Genomic DNA, 12,798 nt, shown 5'->3' on the forward strand with positions numbered 1-12,798 from the left:
TGTCAGTGATGAGAGAGCAGCATGACATCAATACTTTGAAATGTCCAACAAAAAAGAAGGTCGGAAAGATCAGTAATAACGGTAGAAGAGATTGCCTGCAGTTACACGCTGTTCCTAACTGTCAACATACAGACAACAGAACTGTCAAACTGTCTTTTGATCAGCCTTAAAAAGTCAGACAGGCATTCTTGCAATGAGGAACATTCCGGAGACAACAGGTAAATGAGCGGGCACAGAAGAGACTGCAACACTAACACTTGGCATCCAACTTAGCTGAAGAAAATATAAGCCAAGTATACCTGCTCTACCTCAGATCATGTACACCTCAAACATGTTCTGTGTTAAATTACTGAAATAGATAAAGGGCAATTAACTTCCAGTATGATCCACTGAACCCCGTTGCCACCCACAGCAACTGGTTTAGTCACACAGAGGGAACAATTAATTTGTCCTCAGCGTCCTAAACTGCAAAAATGGAAAAAAATTTAGGGCTGTAACGATATGCAAAATAAAATTGAAATCGCGACACCCAGCTCCACGAACCTGTGTCGCAGAATGAGAAAGCAGAATCGCAACACACCTTTTCCAATCCCCAGAGTTATCCTTCCCGTCCAGATCCAATGCTACCACATCTTTAAATTACTATTAGTCCTTTTGGTACCTTATCCCTGGCACCGGTAACGCTATCAGAGGTGTAAAGTTACAAATGGCCGCTATTCTAACTCGAGTGCCTGGGTCTGAGTCCCGACGGTTCAGTAAACTGCAGTTAGTGTCCTTAGCACAGGAGTTAAGTGCTGACCGGGTTGGCTGCTAGCTGGCTGGAGGCTGACTGTGGATTTGTCCCCAGGCTGGGTCTGTAATGATAGTGGATGGCTGCTAGCTGGCTGTACCGGGGCTGACTGTGGATGTTTCCCCGGGGCTGTTGTCAGTTCTCATCCTGACTGAAGTCTTGCAGCGCCGGGAGACTGAGGCAGACAGACAGGGGTGTGCTAGCTAGCTAAACTACCATTAGATTAGTTGTCTATCTATACAGTTAGTATTACTGATGAATTTGTGGGTTAGCCCAGAGTTGTTAACCGTGGTCAAAACAATCATTCTAAAGATAACTGAGTGTGTTGGACGATGTTGTAATCTTATGTTACCAACCAAGAATTACATTAGCATTAGCTCCTTGTCAACCTTCACCTTTACAGTAGGTACCAAAGCTCTTTTCCCCTCAATGAGAACAAAATAAAACACATTTGATCACATTAAGACAGAATAAACAATAGAGTCAAATAACTCATATGATCTCTTTTCAAACAAAGCAACCGTTTATTCACTTCAGGTGCCATTAGTATACCTCTACACAAGCACAGAAATAAATAAATAAACTGTTTGTGTAAAAAAGTACTACCCCATCAATCGTTTCATTTATCAACTTAATTGGAGTAGCAGAGGCCAGACATGAGCTATTAGAAAGTTGCCATGTTTGCAGAGCCTTATTTATGTTTACTTTCAGTATCTCATAGGTTACGTGGTTGCCCAATGGTGGAACTTGTGGTTTCACAAATGACTGTTCAATCGCAGGGGAGATATTTTTAACTATTACTTCAGAAACATGCAAAATCAGGACTGTAATGTTCCGAAAATGAACAAAAAACTTTTAATAATCATGTTTATGAGCCTGAATCATGTTCCAGACACAGCATAAAATACAGAATACACCAAAAAATAAAAATAATGTCAAATGTTTCACAGAATTGTTACTGAAGATTATTTTGGAACAATTGTTCTTTTAATGTGATGGATTTCACCATCAGGATCTCTGGCTGCAACGCCACGTAAGCATTTTGACAGACACCCTCTGATCACACCGCGTCTAATGGCATTTGCAGCCAGCTCCATATTAAGCATCCTTTGAGAACATGACAAATTTGGTTTTCAGGTATACTAGAATGCTCAAATTAAGAGAGCAAACTAGTGCATTACAAATATTATTATTGTAACAAACAGTAATTGGTCTTCATCAGCTTAACTGTATACTTGACTGTTGCTGACAGATGCTTTCAAGCTATGTCAAATGTTACGCCAATTCAGTAGAACTCCAATGATTGACAGAAAAACAATGTTCAACTTTTGGTAATTCATCAATCATTTCGGTCATGGCTTTAGGAAACTGTAAGGCTATATTGCACTATTTTGTGACACTTTATAGATTAGACAAAATTGATCAAGAAAGTAATCTGCAGACTAATTGACAATGAAAACAATTATAGCTGGATAAGTGTATCACTTTAATTGACATAGTTGTTTCAACATACCATACACAAGCAAATACAGAAGAGGGCCTAAGTTTAAAGTTTCAGGTAGAATGGGATGGCCAGATGAAAACTAATTCCATTTCTCCGAGATCTCTGTCTTCTATTTTAAAACAAAGGAGAGACTGAGGTGTTAGCTACCGCAGTGAGACGACTTCATCTGAACCCCTAAAGGTTAATCACAGAGCACAACTGCCACTCAAGGAATTCTAAAACTGCCTCCAGGGCCCACCAACATCTGAGCTGCATTGCACTGACTTTATCAAGTATTTAGCCAAACACACACACACACACACACACACACACACACACACACACACACACACACACACACACAAAAGGCCATTTCATCAAATGCCAGCCGTACTGAAAGGCAGTCTCTTGTTGCACGTGGCAATCCCCAGCCTGTCTGCGAGCACAATCAATGACTGACACCTCCATTGCAAGCCCCCAAAACCCATGGGACATTTTAAAGGTAATAAATGCAACATTATTTTTGAACTTCGGGTGATAATAATGTTGATATATTTATAATCTGAATAGCCTCATAGTTGTTAAGCCCTATGATTACTGCTATGCATTAATCTCAGCATGTGAGGTTAGAAGACTCAAAAGCAATGAAATATAATGACTGGAAAACACAACTCTAGGAAAGTTTACTTAGGGAAAATAAAATATGTTCAGTGGAGAATGTCTTTAATAATAGCTTGCATGTTGATGCTGTTGGCACTTGTCTTTAACGCATACACCCCGAGTCATACCTGCCAACCCCTTACAACTAGACTCGACTTGTCTACTAAGGTACTTGGGAAGTGAGTTTTCCAAGGGAGCCGGTCCTTTTAGCCCATGCTTGACCCACAGAAACAGACAGGTTGCCCGGTGTCAGCTCACCCACTGGCAGCCTGGCACAGCCTCAGCTCAGCTGCAGGCTCATCACTCTGTTAGAATAAAGCCTCGGCCAGAGTGGTCAGCTAGATGTTGTTGAGAATACTAAATACAGACTGAGTTTCAAGCCTTATATTTACTGTTAATTCTTTTCCTCTAGTTTTCACTTCTATTTAAAAATAGTTTGTAAAAAATAAATAAAAAAACAATAATAGTAATACATGGGAAGGATGCATTAAAAAAGGCTATTGGTCAGGCCAATATCTTAAATCTTCATCTGTTTGATTTTGTCTGACATTTGCACTATTTAGAATTAATTACTGTTTTGTACATTTTATTTTTGGATTAATTGTATCTGTAACTTATCTTTCATTATCTTATTTGTATATATTTCTTTTTATTTTCCAATTGTTGTACGTTTCCTTATTGAACCATGGGTCGGAGAAAAACATATTTTTTAATTGCTCTGTATGTCTGGCACATATTGCAGAAGTGACCATCAAGTTGACTTGACTAATAAACCAGACAAGATACGTCAGGATCCGGATGGGTTCCCTCCCATTTGCTTTTTCGTAGTAACTCCATTCACGTATACTGGCAATCCTGAGTGACTTATTGCTTCACTTACTCCTTCAGATTACATTTGAATGAAGGCGCTCAAATTACTTTGGCTAAAAATGTAATTGTTCCTATGCCGCCGTAATGAAGACATCTTTTAACTTTGTCAATGAGGAAAATACTGCTTTGTCTTAATAATCCCCACATACATATTCGTACCAGTAGTCATTTTATCACAGATGGTTCAATTCTTGGGACTATCATATTAGATGTGAAACTAAGATGAAGTTTATGAATATAAACGACATCACACAACCATGTTAACTGCCTCGCAGATATATTATGACAGTTGGAAGGTTATTATATATTAATTTCATCCAGCTGACTCTAAATTATGTAATACACATCTACATTGGTGGCTTTTGTTTTACCTTGATGTGTTAAACAGCATTAGCCATCTGTCAAGCTAGTAAAGGCAGCACAGCAGGACTATTTGCAGACAATGCACAAGCTGCTTCGCATGTCCATAATCAATACTCAGGGTACAGGAGACCGCCTGCCTGTGTAGCACGGCGATAGGAGTGGCCCACATCAGTCACCCATCATACATGATCAACCTAGATATGTGTGTTTGTGTGTTCTTTTCTTTTCATGTCTCACTGTCTTTGACAAACTCAAAAAACGACCATCATGGTCCATTTTAATTGCAATGGAGGTTCAAGAACACTCAGCCCTACATGTGTCATCCTTCACTACAAAGTCAGTTTGCACTGTAAAGTTAAAGTGTGTCATTTTTGTCCCGTCACCAAAGGCAACCAATCACGCTCAAGTTACTGAGCAGCCATGGGTCTTTTAATCGTTAAAGTACAGTTTTTCCTGGTATCATCTCACTGAGATGGCTCTTATTTACTCTTAAGAGTACTACAGGTCTTACACAACATATTTCTATATCCTATGATGTAGCGAAACACCTAGTAAAAAACATTTGGGCAACATACTGATGACAGCATTTGTCAACACCAACCAGCCCCTCCAGCAGTCACAGTAAAAAAAAAAACAGCTGAGATAGGGAATGAGGACAAAAAGTCCCAAAAAAGGGTACAAATTATAATTTCACAGGATGTTGACTCAATACTGATTTATGACATAACATGGTTAACACTCTCCAGCTTTACTTTGTACTTATTTACTGAAACAGCTGCACAGTTTATTTATCAAAAGGTTAAATATTCTAGCTTTGTAAAACTACAGTTATAGTCAGGAGACTAATAAATTTTTCCCCCGTGTAAATCCGAGCTGAACTTGTTCAAAACCGCTTCATGCGATTTTCCTCCCTCAACCTCTCGGTTGACAGCAACACTTAAAACAAGAAATAGAGGTGGTTCAGCATTGTCTCACTTGTGAGCCAAAATGTAATAGTGTGGAACCCCTTAGTTGCGCACTGATTAAATAGGCCAGCTGTCATTTGTCATAGCCACCATCTCACAGCAAGCCATTGGGAGCTGTACATTAGAAGTGCATCACCAAGCAGCAAGGCCCATAGTTAATAATTCTTTTTTCAGAATGAATAACAGCAAAGTCATACTGACCTCCAAAGAGAAGAGGAGGATGATGGCCAAAGTTCTTACTAAGACACAGCTAAGTATACTTATATCAAATACCAAAAGCAACCCGTGAGGGAAAATTCTACAATACCGTCACTAGGTAAAATGAAATGGTTCAGCATTTAGCTAGTTCAAATTGTGATGTAACTGACACCTGACATGTGACAGTGTATATAAACTAAGTCACAAATCAAGTTTTACAGATGTTTATGCAGAGTCATCTGAGAGAAAGAGAAATATGTTCTGTTTACAGATCTGTAGGGCAGCTCAATAAGTGCAGTACAGTTTTATTAAATGTGGGGGTGGGTGGGGGGTGCGACTAGAGCAGGATGAGTACCCAGGTGGAGGGTGTATGCAGCATCCTGCACGCTGACAAAAACAAATAATCCAACGCCACATTGTGCAAACTCATAAAATTGGAAACAATGGGTTTAACTTAGCTTTTAGGCTCCATGTGATCGCTCAAGAGAGCTGCACGCTTCTCACAGTTGGTGCTTAATAAAAACACGGTCCCATAACCAAACATAGCCACACACACACACACACACACACACACACACACACACACACACACACACACACACACACACACACACACACACACACACACACACACACACACACACACACACACACACACACACACACACACACACACACACACACACACACAAAAGGATGTGCAAGACAAATAACATTTTATGACATTTTGGCTTTTGAGTTTGATCACACTCTGCTGCAAAAGATGAGCAATTTCTGTTGGTAGAGTTTTATTAATGAGCAAAGGTGGATGATCATAAACACCACCTGGCTGTAAAACAGACCAAACAAAGATGAAACTGTTTGTTTCCCTCCTGACGTAACAGAATAACACCTCTCCTGCTAGTCTCCACAGCATGTCTCCTTCTTTCTCCTGGCTCCTTCCTATTAATCAGCTGCTTTATTTCACTCTAGTAAAAGCACTCTGTCTCCGATTTTGTCAGGTCTATCAGCTTGCTTTCCCGGACAAAGTTTAAGTATAGGCAGAGAGAAATCAGGGGCCTTCTTCTAAAGCTCAATTGTGTAGTTAATATTGTTGAATGCTTTGTTATGTTAGAATAAAAAGCTAAAAGATAAAATATATCTTGCAGGGAGTGCAGCGCTGACAAGAGCCACATTTTGTCCCCCTTTTCATATTTATTGAGCCTTAAGCAGACGTGAGACAAGACACTTTCTGAATGAAATGTAATGAAAATAACGCCTAGCAAATAAAACCAAGAAGTAAACTGATAAAACGCAATTGCACAAATTTAACTCTCCCATATTTTACACCAAATAGCTTTAGCACAGGGTATACGAGAGGTGTAAAATATGAGGCAGGGAGTTTAAAACATATGGTTAGAATTTATTTAGTAACCGAGACTGCGTTTTAATTGCAACCATATTTGTTAGCTTACTCCACATGTGGGTGGGAGATGGTTTTCTTGGCTGCAGGGCGGGGGCTTTACAAATTACTTAGGGCCTCAGTCTAAGGGAAAAGCGACTGTGACTCTATTTTTTGCTCCCAATGTGTCACTCACCACTAACCTGTTCCAAATGAGAACTGTCTAGGGTTGTCAGTCCTGTTTGCCTGTAGTCGGACACACACCAGTTTAAAAATATGAATCATAGCCACACTAGAGCGTGCAACGTTAAGAGCTCAGTGTATATGTGTGTGACCAATTGTCGTCCTAGATAAAGCTGCCAGACTAGGATCGGACCTAGGGCTGCTTGATTATGAAAGAAAAAAAATTAAACAATTAAAATTTGGATTAATTGCACAGACCTAACCTGACCAACAGGAAGCAGCATTTACTTTCTGTCCAAACCTGCAACTGCATACCAGAAAAACATGTATTTTGCACAATGATAGCATTTTTCTTTGACGACTTAGAGCTAAATTACAAATTGAAAAGTATATCGCAATCAACTCTCTCACACCACACAGTTTAAAGTACGTATTACAGCTACGGTAGCCTTCATGCTTCAAAAACACAGTCACTTGCTCATTTCAATAATCTTTTTCTTTTTCTGGGCCAAGAAGAAGACTTCTGTTCCTGAAATTTGGATTTTGAATATTTGTGGTCCTCCACGTTTCCTTCTTCAAACTTGCCAGGTCCAGCAAGCGACAACACCCATTAACAGCATTTCCAGCACATATGACTTTATCATGTGATAGCGAAAACACAAAAGACGGAGCAGGACGTCCTGCTGACGTATTTCAAGATGGCAAGAATATGGAGAGTCTACCATAGTTCCATAGTTCATGCCAATGCAAATGTAAAATTTCAAGCCAAAAGGAATATGTGAAATTGATGGTGGCTGTAAATATTTAATGAAAAGGACAAGTAAATGAACGGGCAACACCGATTTTGATAATAAACAACTAAACACGTTACACACTGGGCCTTTAAAATCTCAATGGCGATGTGTAGATACAATTAATAGTTCTAGTAGTTGCTTGGTGTTTTTCTTTCTAGAACCACAACCCTCTGAAGTCTCTCTTAAGGAATGGCAGCATCCTGATGAAACAGAATTAATGAGACAACACTTGAAATTAGCATCAAACATTATTTCTGGTTAATTCATCACTGAACCAGGAGACAGCAGAAAAAGAAAAAAAAAACATGTCCCTGAGGCCCTCTGAAATCACTTTTAAGAAGCCACAAGAATAACTAGGCTTTAAAACTATTGATCCCTTTGATTTATGCCAGCCTGGTTGGCATTTCACAAGAAAAGAACTGTAATAGAATTAGCTCAAGGTCAAGAGAGACATGATTTTAATATTTTTTTGACAAATGGATCGCTTTACTCCTCTTTTATCATACAAATATGAGTCAAAGCATGAAGTTAAGTTAGGCCCTGAGCCCCAAAACCACAACTTGAAAACTTGAAGTTAGTCAATAGTTCTTTCTGTGTTCAACTGCCTTGTATGACTATGAATTTGGTCAATTCACCAGATCAGCTGAGATAAATCCGGCAAGATAGGCGGCATTCTGAACATGCCAGTGGAAATGAAGACATTGTTTTGGGGGAGGAAGTGGAACTAATGCCTCAGGGTAACAATTATCCTGGGAAACAATGTAAAAGCAATAACGTGTGTTGTCTCAGGTGGAATAAGGGGGATTCTAGATGCATTACGAACATGAGTTTCCAAAATCAAGTCAAGGCGCTGACCTGGGAACAAGTCTTACAACACCAACAGATATCTGTATAGTTATGAAAGAGTGATTCAATTAAAGTAGCATAACAACAATGTGAGAAATGTATTTCAAATTCCACAGTACAAAAGTATCAGCAGTGCCCTTAGTATCATGAGTAAAAGTACGCATAATGCAGAAGAATGGCTCTTGTGAGTGTTGTACTGTTATATATTATTATTACTATTACTGTTGCAATGAAACCAGTTTTAACTGTGAAGTAAAAGGTGAAGTAAAAGGCCTGGAAATATAGTGAAGTAGAGGTAGGCTACAAAAGCAGCATTACATAGAAACACATAAAGTAAAAGACCTCCACAGGGCCTCTTTAAGAATAGTACCGAGGTAAATGTACTTAGTTACATTCCACTACTGTCTGTTGAATACTGAGAAGAGGGACAAGCAGAGTGTCTGCAACCTGCACTCCACTCTGGACACGTGGTGGCAGTGTTGACAAAATCAAATATATTATATATGATATTTTTAATTAAATAATTAACCCTGACACACAGAGGAGACTGACAACCAGCAGAGAAGTCCACACTAAGGAAAGAAAAAGAAGAGACAACCAAAACCATGAATACTTTTTAGTTTTGTTGCAGTCATTACTGTGTCACAAATCCAATATGGTTTATTTTCCAATATTGGTTATCGTGTTGGAGCTTACTACTGTGCAAAGCCTTGCTTCCACTCATCTAACTGTTAATATGGTAACAAAGCATTTTATTATCAGTATTATGCTCTATTTAAGAAGACTTTATGTATAGTGTTATTATTATAACTGCTGAGAAGACTAAAAGGAGACTGTTTCCCTACATACACCAATAAAGCCGTGGGAACATTCTGGGTAGTACACGTCATGAGAACTCATTATTGCTACTTGGTCAACACATGAAGTATTAAACGTGCAATGGAAGTGTACCCCATCAGTCCTCTGCAGCAGTGATGTGGCAGCTGCCTCTCTTTCTACTAATGACTCATCCACCCTTGCATTCAAGCCCCTTGAGAATTATCTCCAACGTTTGAAGACCTTCCACTTTCAAGATCTCATGGATATTTGAAAATATATTCAGGCCATCATTAGCATCCGAATAATATACTTTTCACACACGCACGCTAATTTTAACTATAGGCAACCATATCTTCTGAAGAGACTAAAGTGACCACAGGCTCAAATAGAGCTGTGGACTGCACTGCAAACAACAAAGCTCGTTCGAAAAACTGTAGTTTGAGATCCCATGCCAAATAGAGCTTTGGTGTAACCTGCCGAACTCATCCATCAATCAGCATTAGCATCCCTCATACAGCTGCAAGCCCTCATTCCCACTAATGGACCCAGCTAAAAGGGACTCCGAATGCATGTGGTGTAGTACATTGCACACATTAAAAATAACAATCCATTGTTGTGAAACCAGATTCTCCTGGGGGGGACAAAAACGTGTGATTTGCTACGTTGCTGATTAAACAGGAATAGGATGTTCCAGGGGATGCCCAGAAAAATCAGGATTACTTCCATTATACTATTATTTCAGGTATTCAAGCACAGCACAGTGAGCCGTTTAACCACGTAGAAATTTTACATTACCCATTACGAGTCCATCAAAGTTAAACAAATCATGCAACTCTTCTCAAATATACCAAACGTTTCCGGCTATCTTGCCTTTATCAAAGTGGTTTAAGAGGCGGTTTCCAGTTCCTTTGTATACACAGTACATTAATTCACAAAAAGAAAAATAATTACAAACGTGTATTATCTGTTGTGTAAACAGTTATGATGGAAATGTAATCCAAAAATGACATCGAGAGCCAAGAGTATTAACAGACTGTGCAGTCCCTGGGGCCAAAACTTAAAAAAGGAAACCATGTGGTTTGATGTAAAAAGCACTTAAAATAAAATGGTTTATCAGCGCTTGCAGGAAAGTAGCCTACTTAGTCAAAGTGCAAGGGCATATGCTATAATTATATTATACAAATTGACTGTAATAAGATAAGTGATTAAAACATAAATAAATATTCATGTCCATTCTCCAGTGTCACACAGAGTACATGTTTGCCTTGTGGGATTTGACTAATTGAACCCTTTAATATAACGCCTGTAGGCTAATAAATACAACGTGTCGTGAGTAATACAAGCTACAGATACTTTCTGCGATGCTATATTTTGATTGTTAAATAATCCCCTACAGGAGAGAGTGGAAGCTAAACGGGTCAGTGTTCTCAGGCCAGGGCGCCTGGTATCAAAGCATTTGAGGAAGTGACCATTAATAACCACACGAAAGACTTCCACATTGTAGAAGAAGGATGAGTAAACACAACAAAAACCAACAAAACCAAACAGTTACAAGTTAGCTAGCATGTCACTAGCTAGTTAGTTTGTAGCGGAGGCCCCATAACACAGGAAACAGCGCTACAACTAGGCGCGCCTCTAACAATTCCCGATCCACACACAGTCCTCTTCCTCACAATAGGCACACATTCCTTGTTTTTGCGTTTCATGCAAAACTAGCTGGCAAGTTCCCAGACCCATGAGATTTGCATTTATACAGTTAAGGCAAATGTGAACGATAAAAAATTACGCATACAACCACATGAGAAACAATACAACCCGGTCGCTTTCTTGTCACAAATCTTTCCCAAACTAGTGCAATCTGAGAGCAGAGAGCTAGGACGAGCTAACGATGGAGCATGCAAGTTTTCTTACGTACCAACACCATACTTTTCCTTTTTAGTGGGCACCCAGCGAGACATTCTCCGTGTCGAGGCTTCCCCGAGTTGTCGTTTAGCCTGTTATAATAGGTCCAAATGTGACCTCTTGTTATTAATGTAGACTTTTTTTCAGTTTTCTCTGAGCTTTGGGGAGCCACTCCGAGCAGCCATTTTCCACCAGTGACAGGATGCTCCGCAAGGGGGAGGAAGGGAACAGAACTTTTTCAGCCTGTAGGCGTTCATACAGCAGCAGCCCCGCGGGACTTTCACTGCTGTTTGGCCGAGGCGAACACTGCTGTATGACTGATGAAAAGTCGTATTTGAATGATTAGTGGGCTCTACGCTGCGGATACATGTTATTGTAAATATGACATAAACGGGTAGAAAATTAAAAAAAACCGTGGATGAACTACAGTAGGCTATATTGCATGACACATCTTTTATAGAAAATACATCGTGCTTATGTTCCTCTACATCACTTTTTTAGTGAGCTTTCCAAAACGTTTTGGCAAAGTGTGAATTTTAAAGAAAACTATTAGCCTATAATACTTGCAAAAACACATAACACACATATCCAAAACAAAAAACACAGACTCAAGAGAATATGGAATACATTTATATAATGATTTTATATAATGATAAAAAAAAATAATAATAATAATAAAAAGCTACACTCATACTTGTAGAAATGGAACACACAGAGAGATAAGGAGATAGCCTATAAAGAGGCAGCATTTGGATAGGTAAACATGAGTAAAACGCAAGGTGGTATTGAATAAAGTGCATTGAGTAGGCTACAATTTGTTATCATTTTGACAAAATTGCTTTTTCTTTTAAGGCATAATAGAGCTGCTGAGGATAATAAGGCAGCTGTCAATAGAATGTTTCTGCTTCACTCAGCTTGAAATTCAATTCAGTTCAATTTTATTTATATATTGCCAACTCATAACAACAGTTATCTCACAGCGCTTTTCATAAAAGGGCAGGTCAAGACCGTACTCTGTGATGTTATTTACAATTCCCATAATAAATCAATAAATCACTTATAACTTATTGCACACATGCAGTTTCACCTTATTTTAATTATATAATTTAAAACGTTTTACAGTATTCCTGTAAATAGATGTGATTCACATGGTGACCTTTCAGAAGGATGACCACAGAATTAGATCTTTGTCCATTTCCTTCTTCCTTTGTGCTCAATGGTAAAGGTAATAAGAGTTGTTCCTCAGAGCAGCAGGTGCCAAAAAAGACATCATAGGGATGCACCTGGTGCACACATTTTAATCTGTTCATCTTTATTCATCTTGTTTGCACAAATGTTGCATCCTGTGTGGTTGTGTCCCATCTTTTAGAGAAATCTCAAACCTGTGACACCATGGCCTCTTTTGCCCACTCTCCCTACTCATGTTGGAGTCTGCCAGCAGAGGGAGGTGCAGCTTTCACTTTATTCTCACATCCAAGAAGCTACCTTTTTTTAAAGGTCCCATGACATGGTGCTCTTTGGATGCTTTTATATAGACCTTAGTT

General features: G+C 39.1%; 1 protein-coding gene across 4 annotated transcripts in view; it reads right to left on the reverse strand.

The window, feature by feature from the left end:
• dock1 (dedicator of cytokinesis 1) overlaps nt 1-11,539 on the reverse strand; it is a 172,353-nt gene extending 160,814 nt beyond the window's left edge. For 3 of the 4 annotated variants that reach the window (XM_032501816.1, XM_032501814.1, XM_032501813.1), the window contains exon 1: nt 11,268-11,538. In XM_032501816.1, coding sequence (XP_032357707.1) covers nt 11,268-11,310 — 43 coding nt within the window. In that variant the 5' untranslated portion in view covers nt 11,311-11,538. Of the gene's footprint in view, nt 1-11,267 lie in introns of all 4 variants that reach the window. The other variant, XM_032501812.1, reaches the window with a different exon arrangement.
• Between the last annotated feature and the right edge of the window lie 1,259 nt (nt 11,540-12,798).

The sequence above is a fragment of the Etheostoma spectabile genome, chromosome 21 (assembly GCF_008692095.1).
Source record: "Etheostoma spectabile isolate EspeVRDwgs_2016 chromosome 21, UIUC_Espe_1.0, whole genome shotgun sequence".
Taxonomy (NCBI): Eukaryota; Metazoa; Chordata; class Actinopteri; order Perciformes; family Percidae; genus Etheostoma; species Etheostoma spectabile.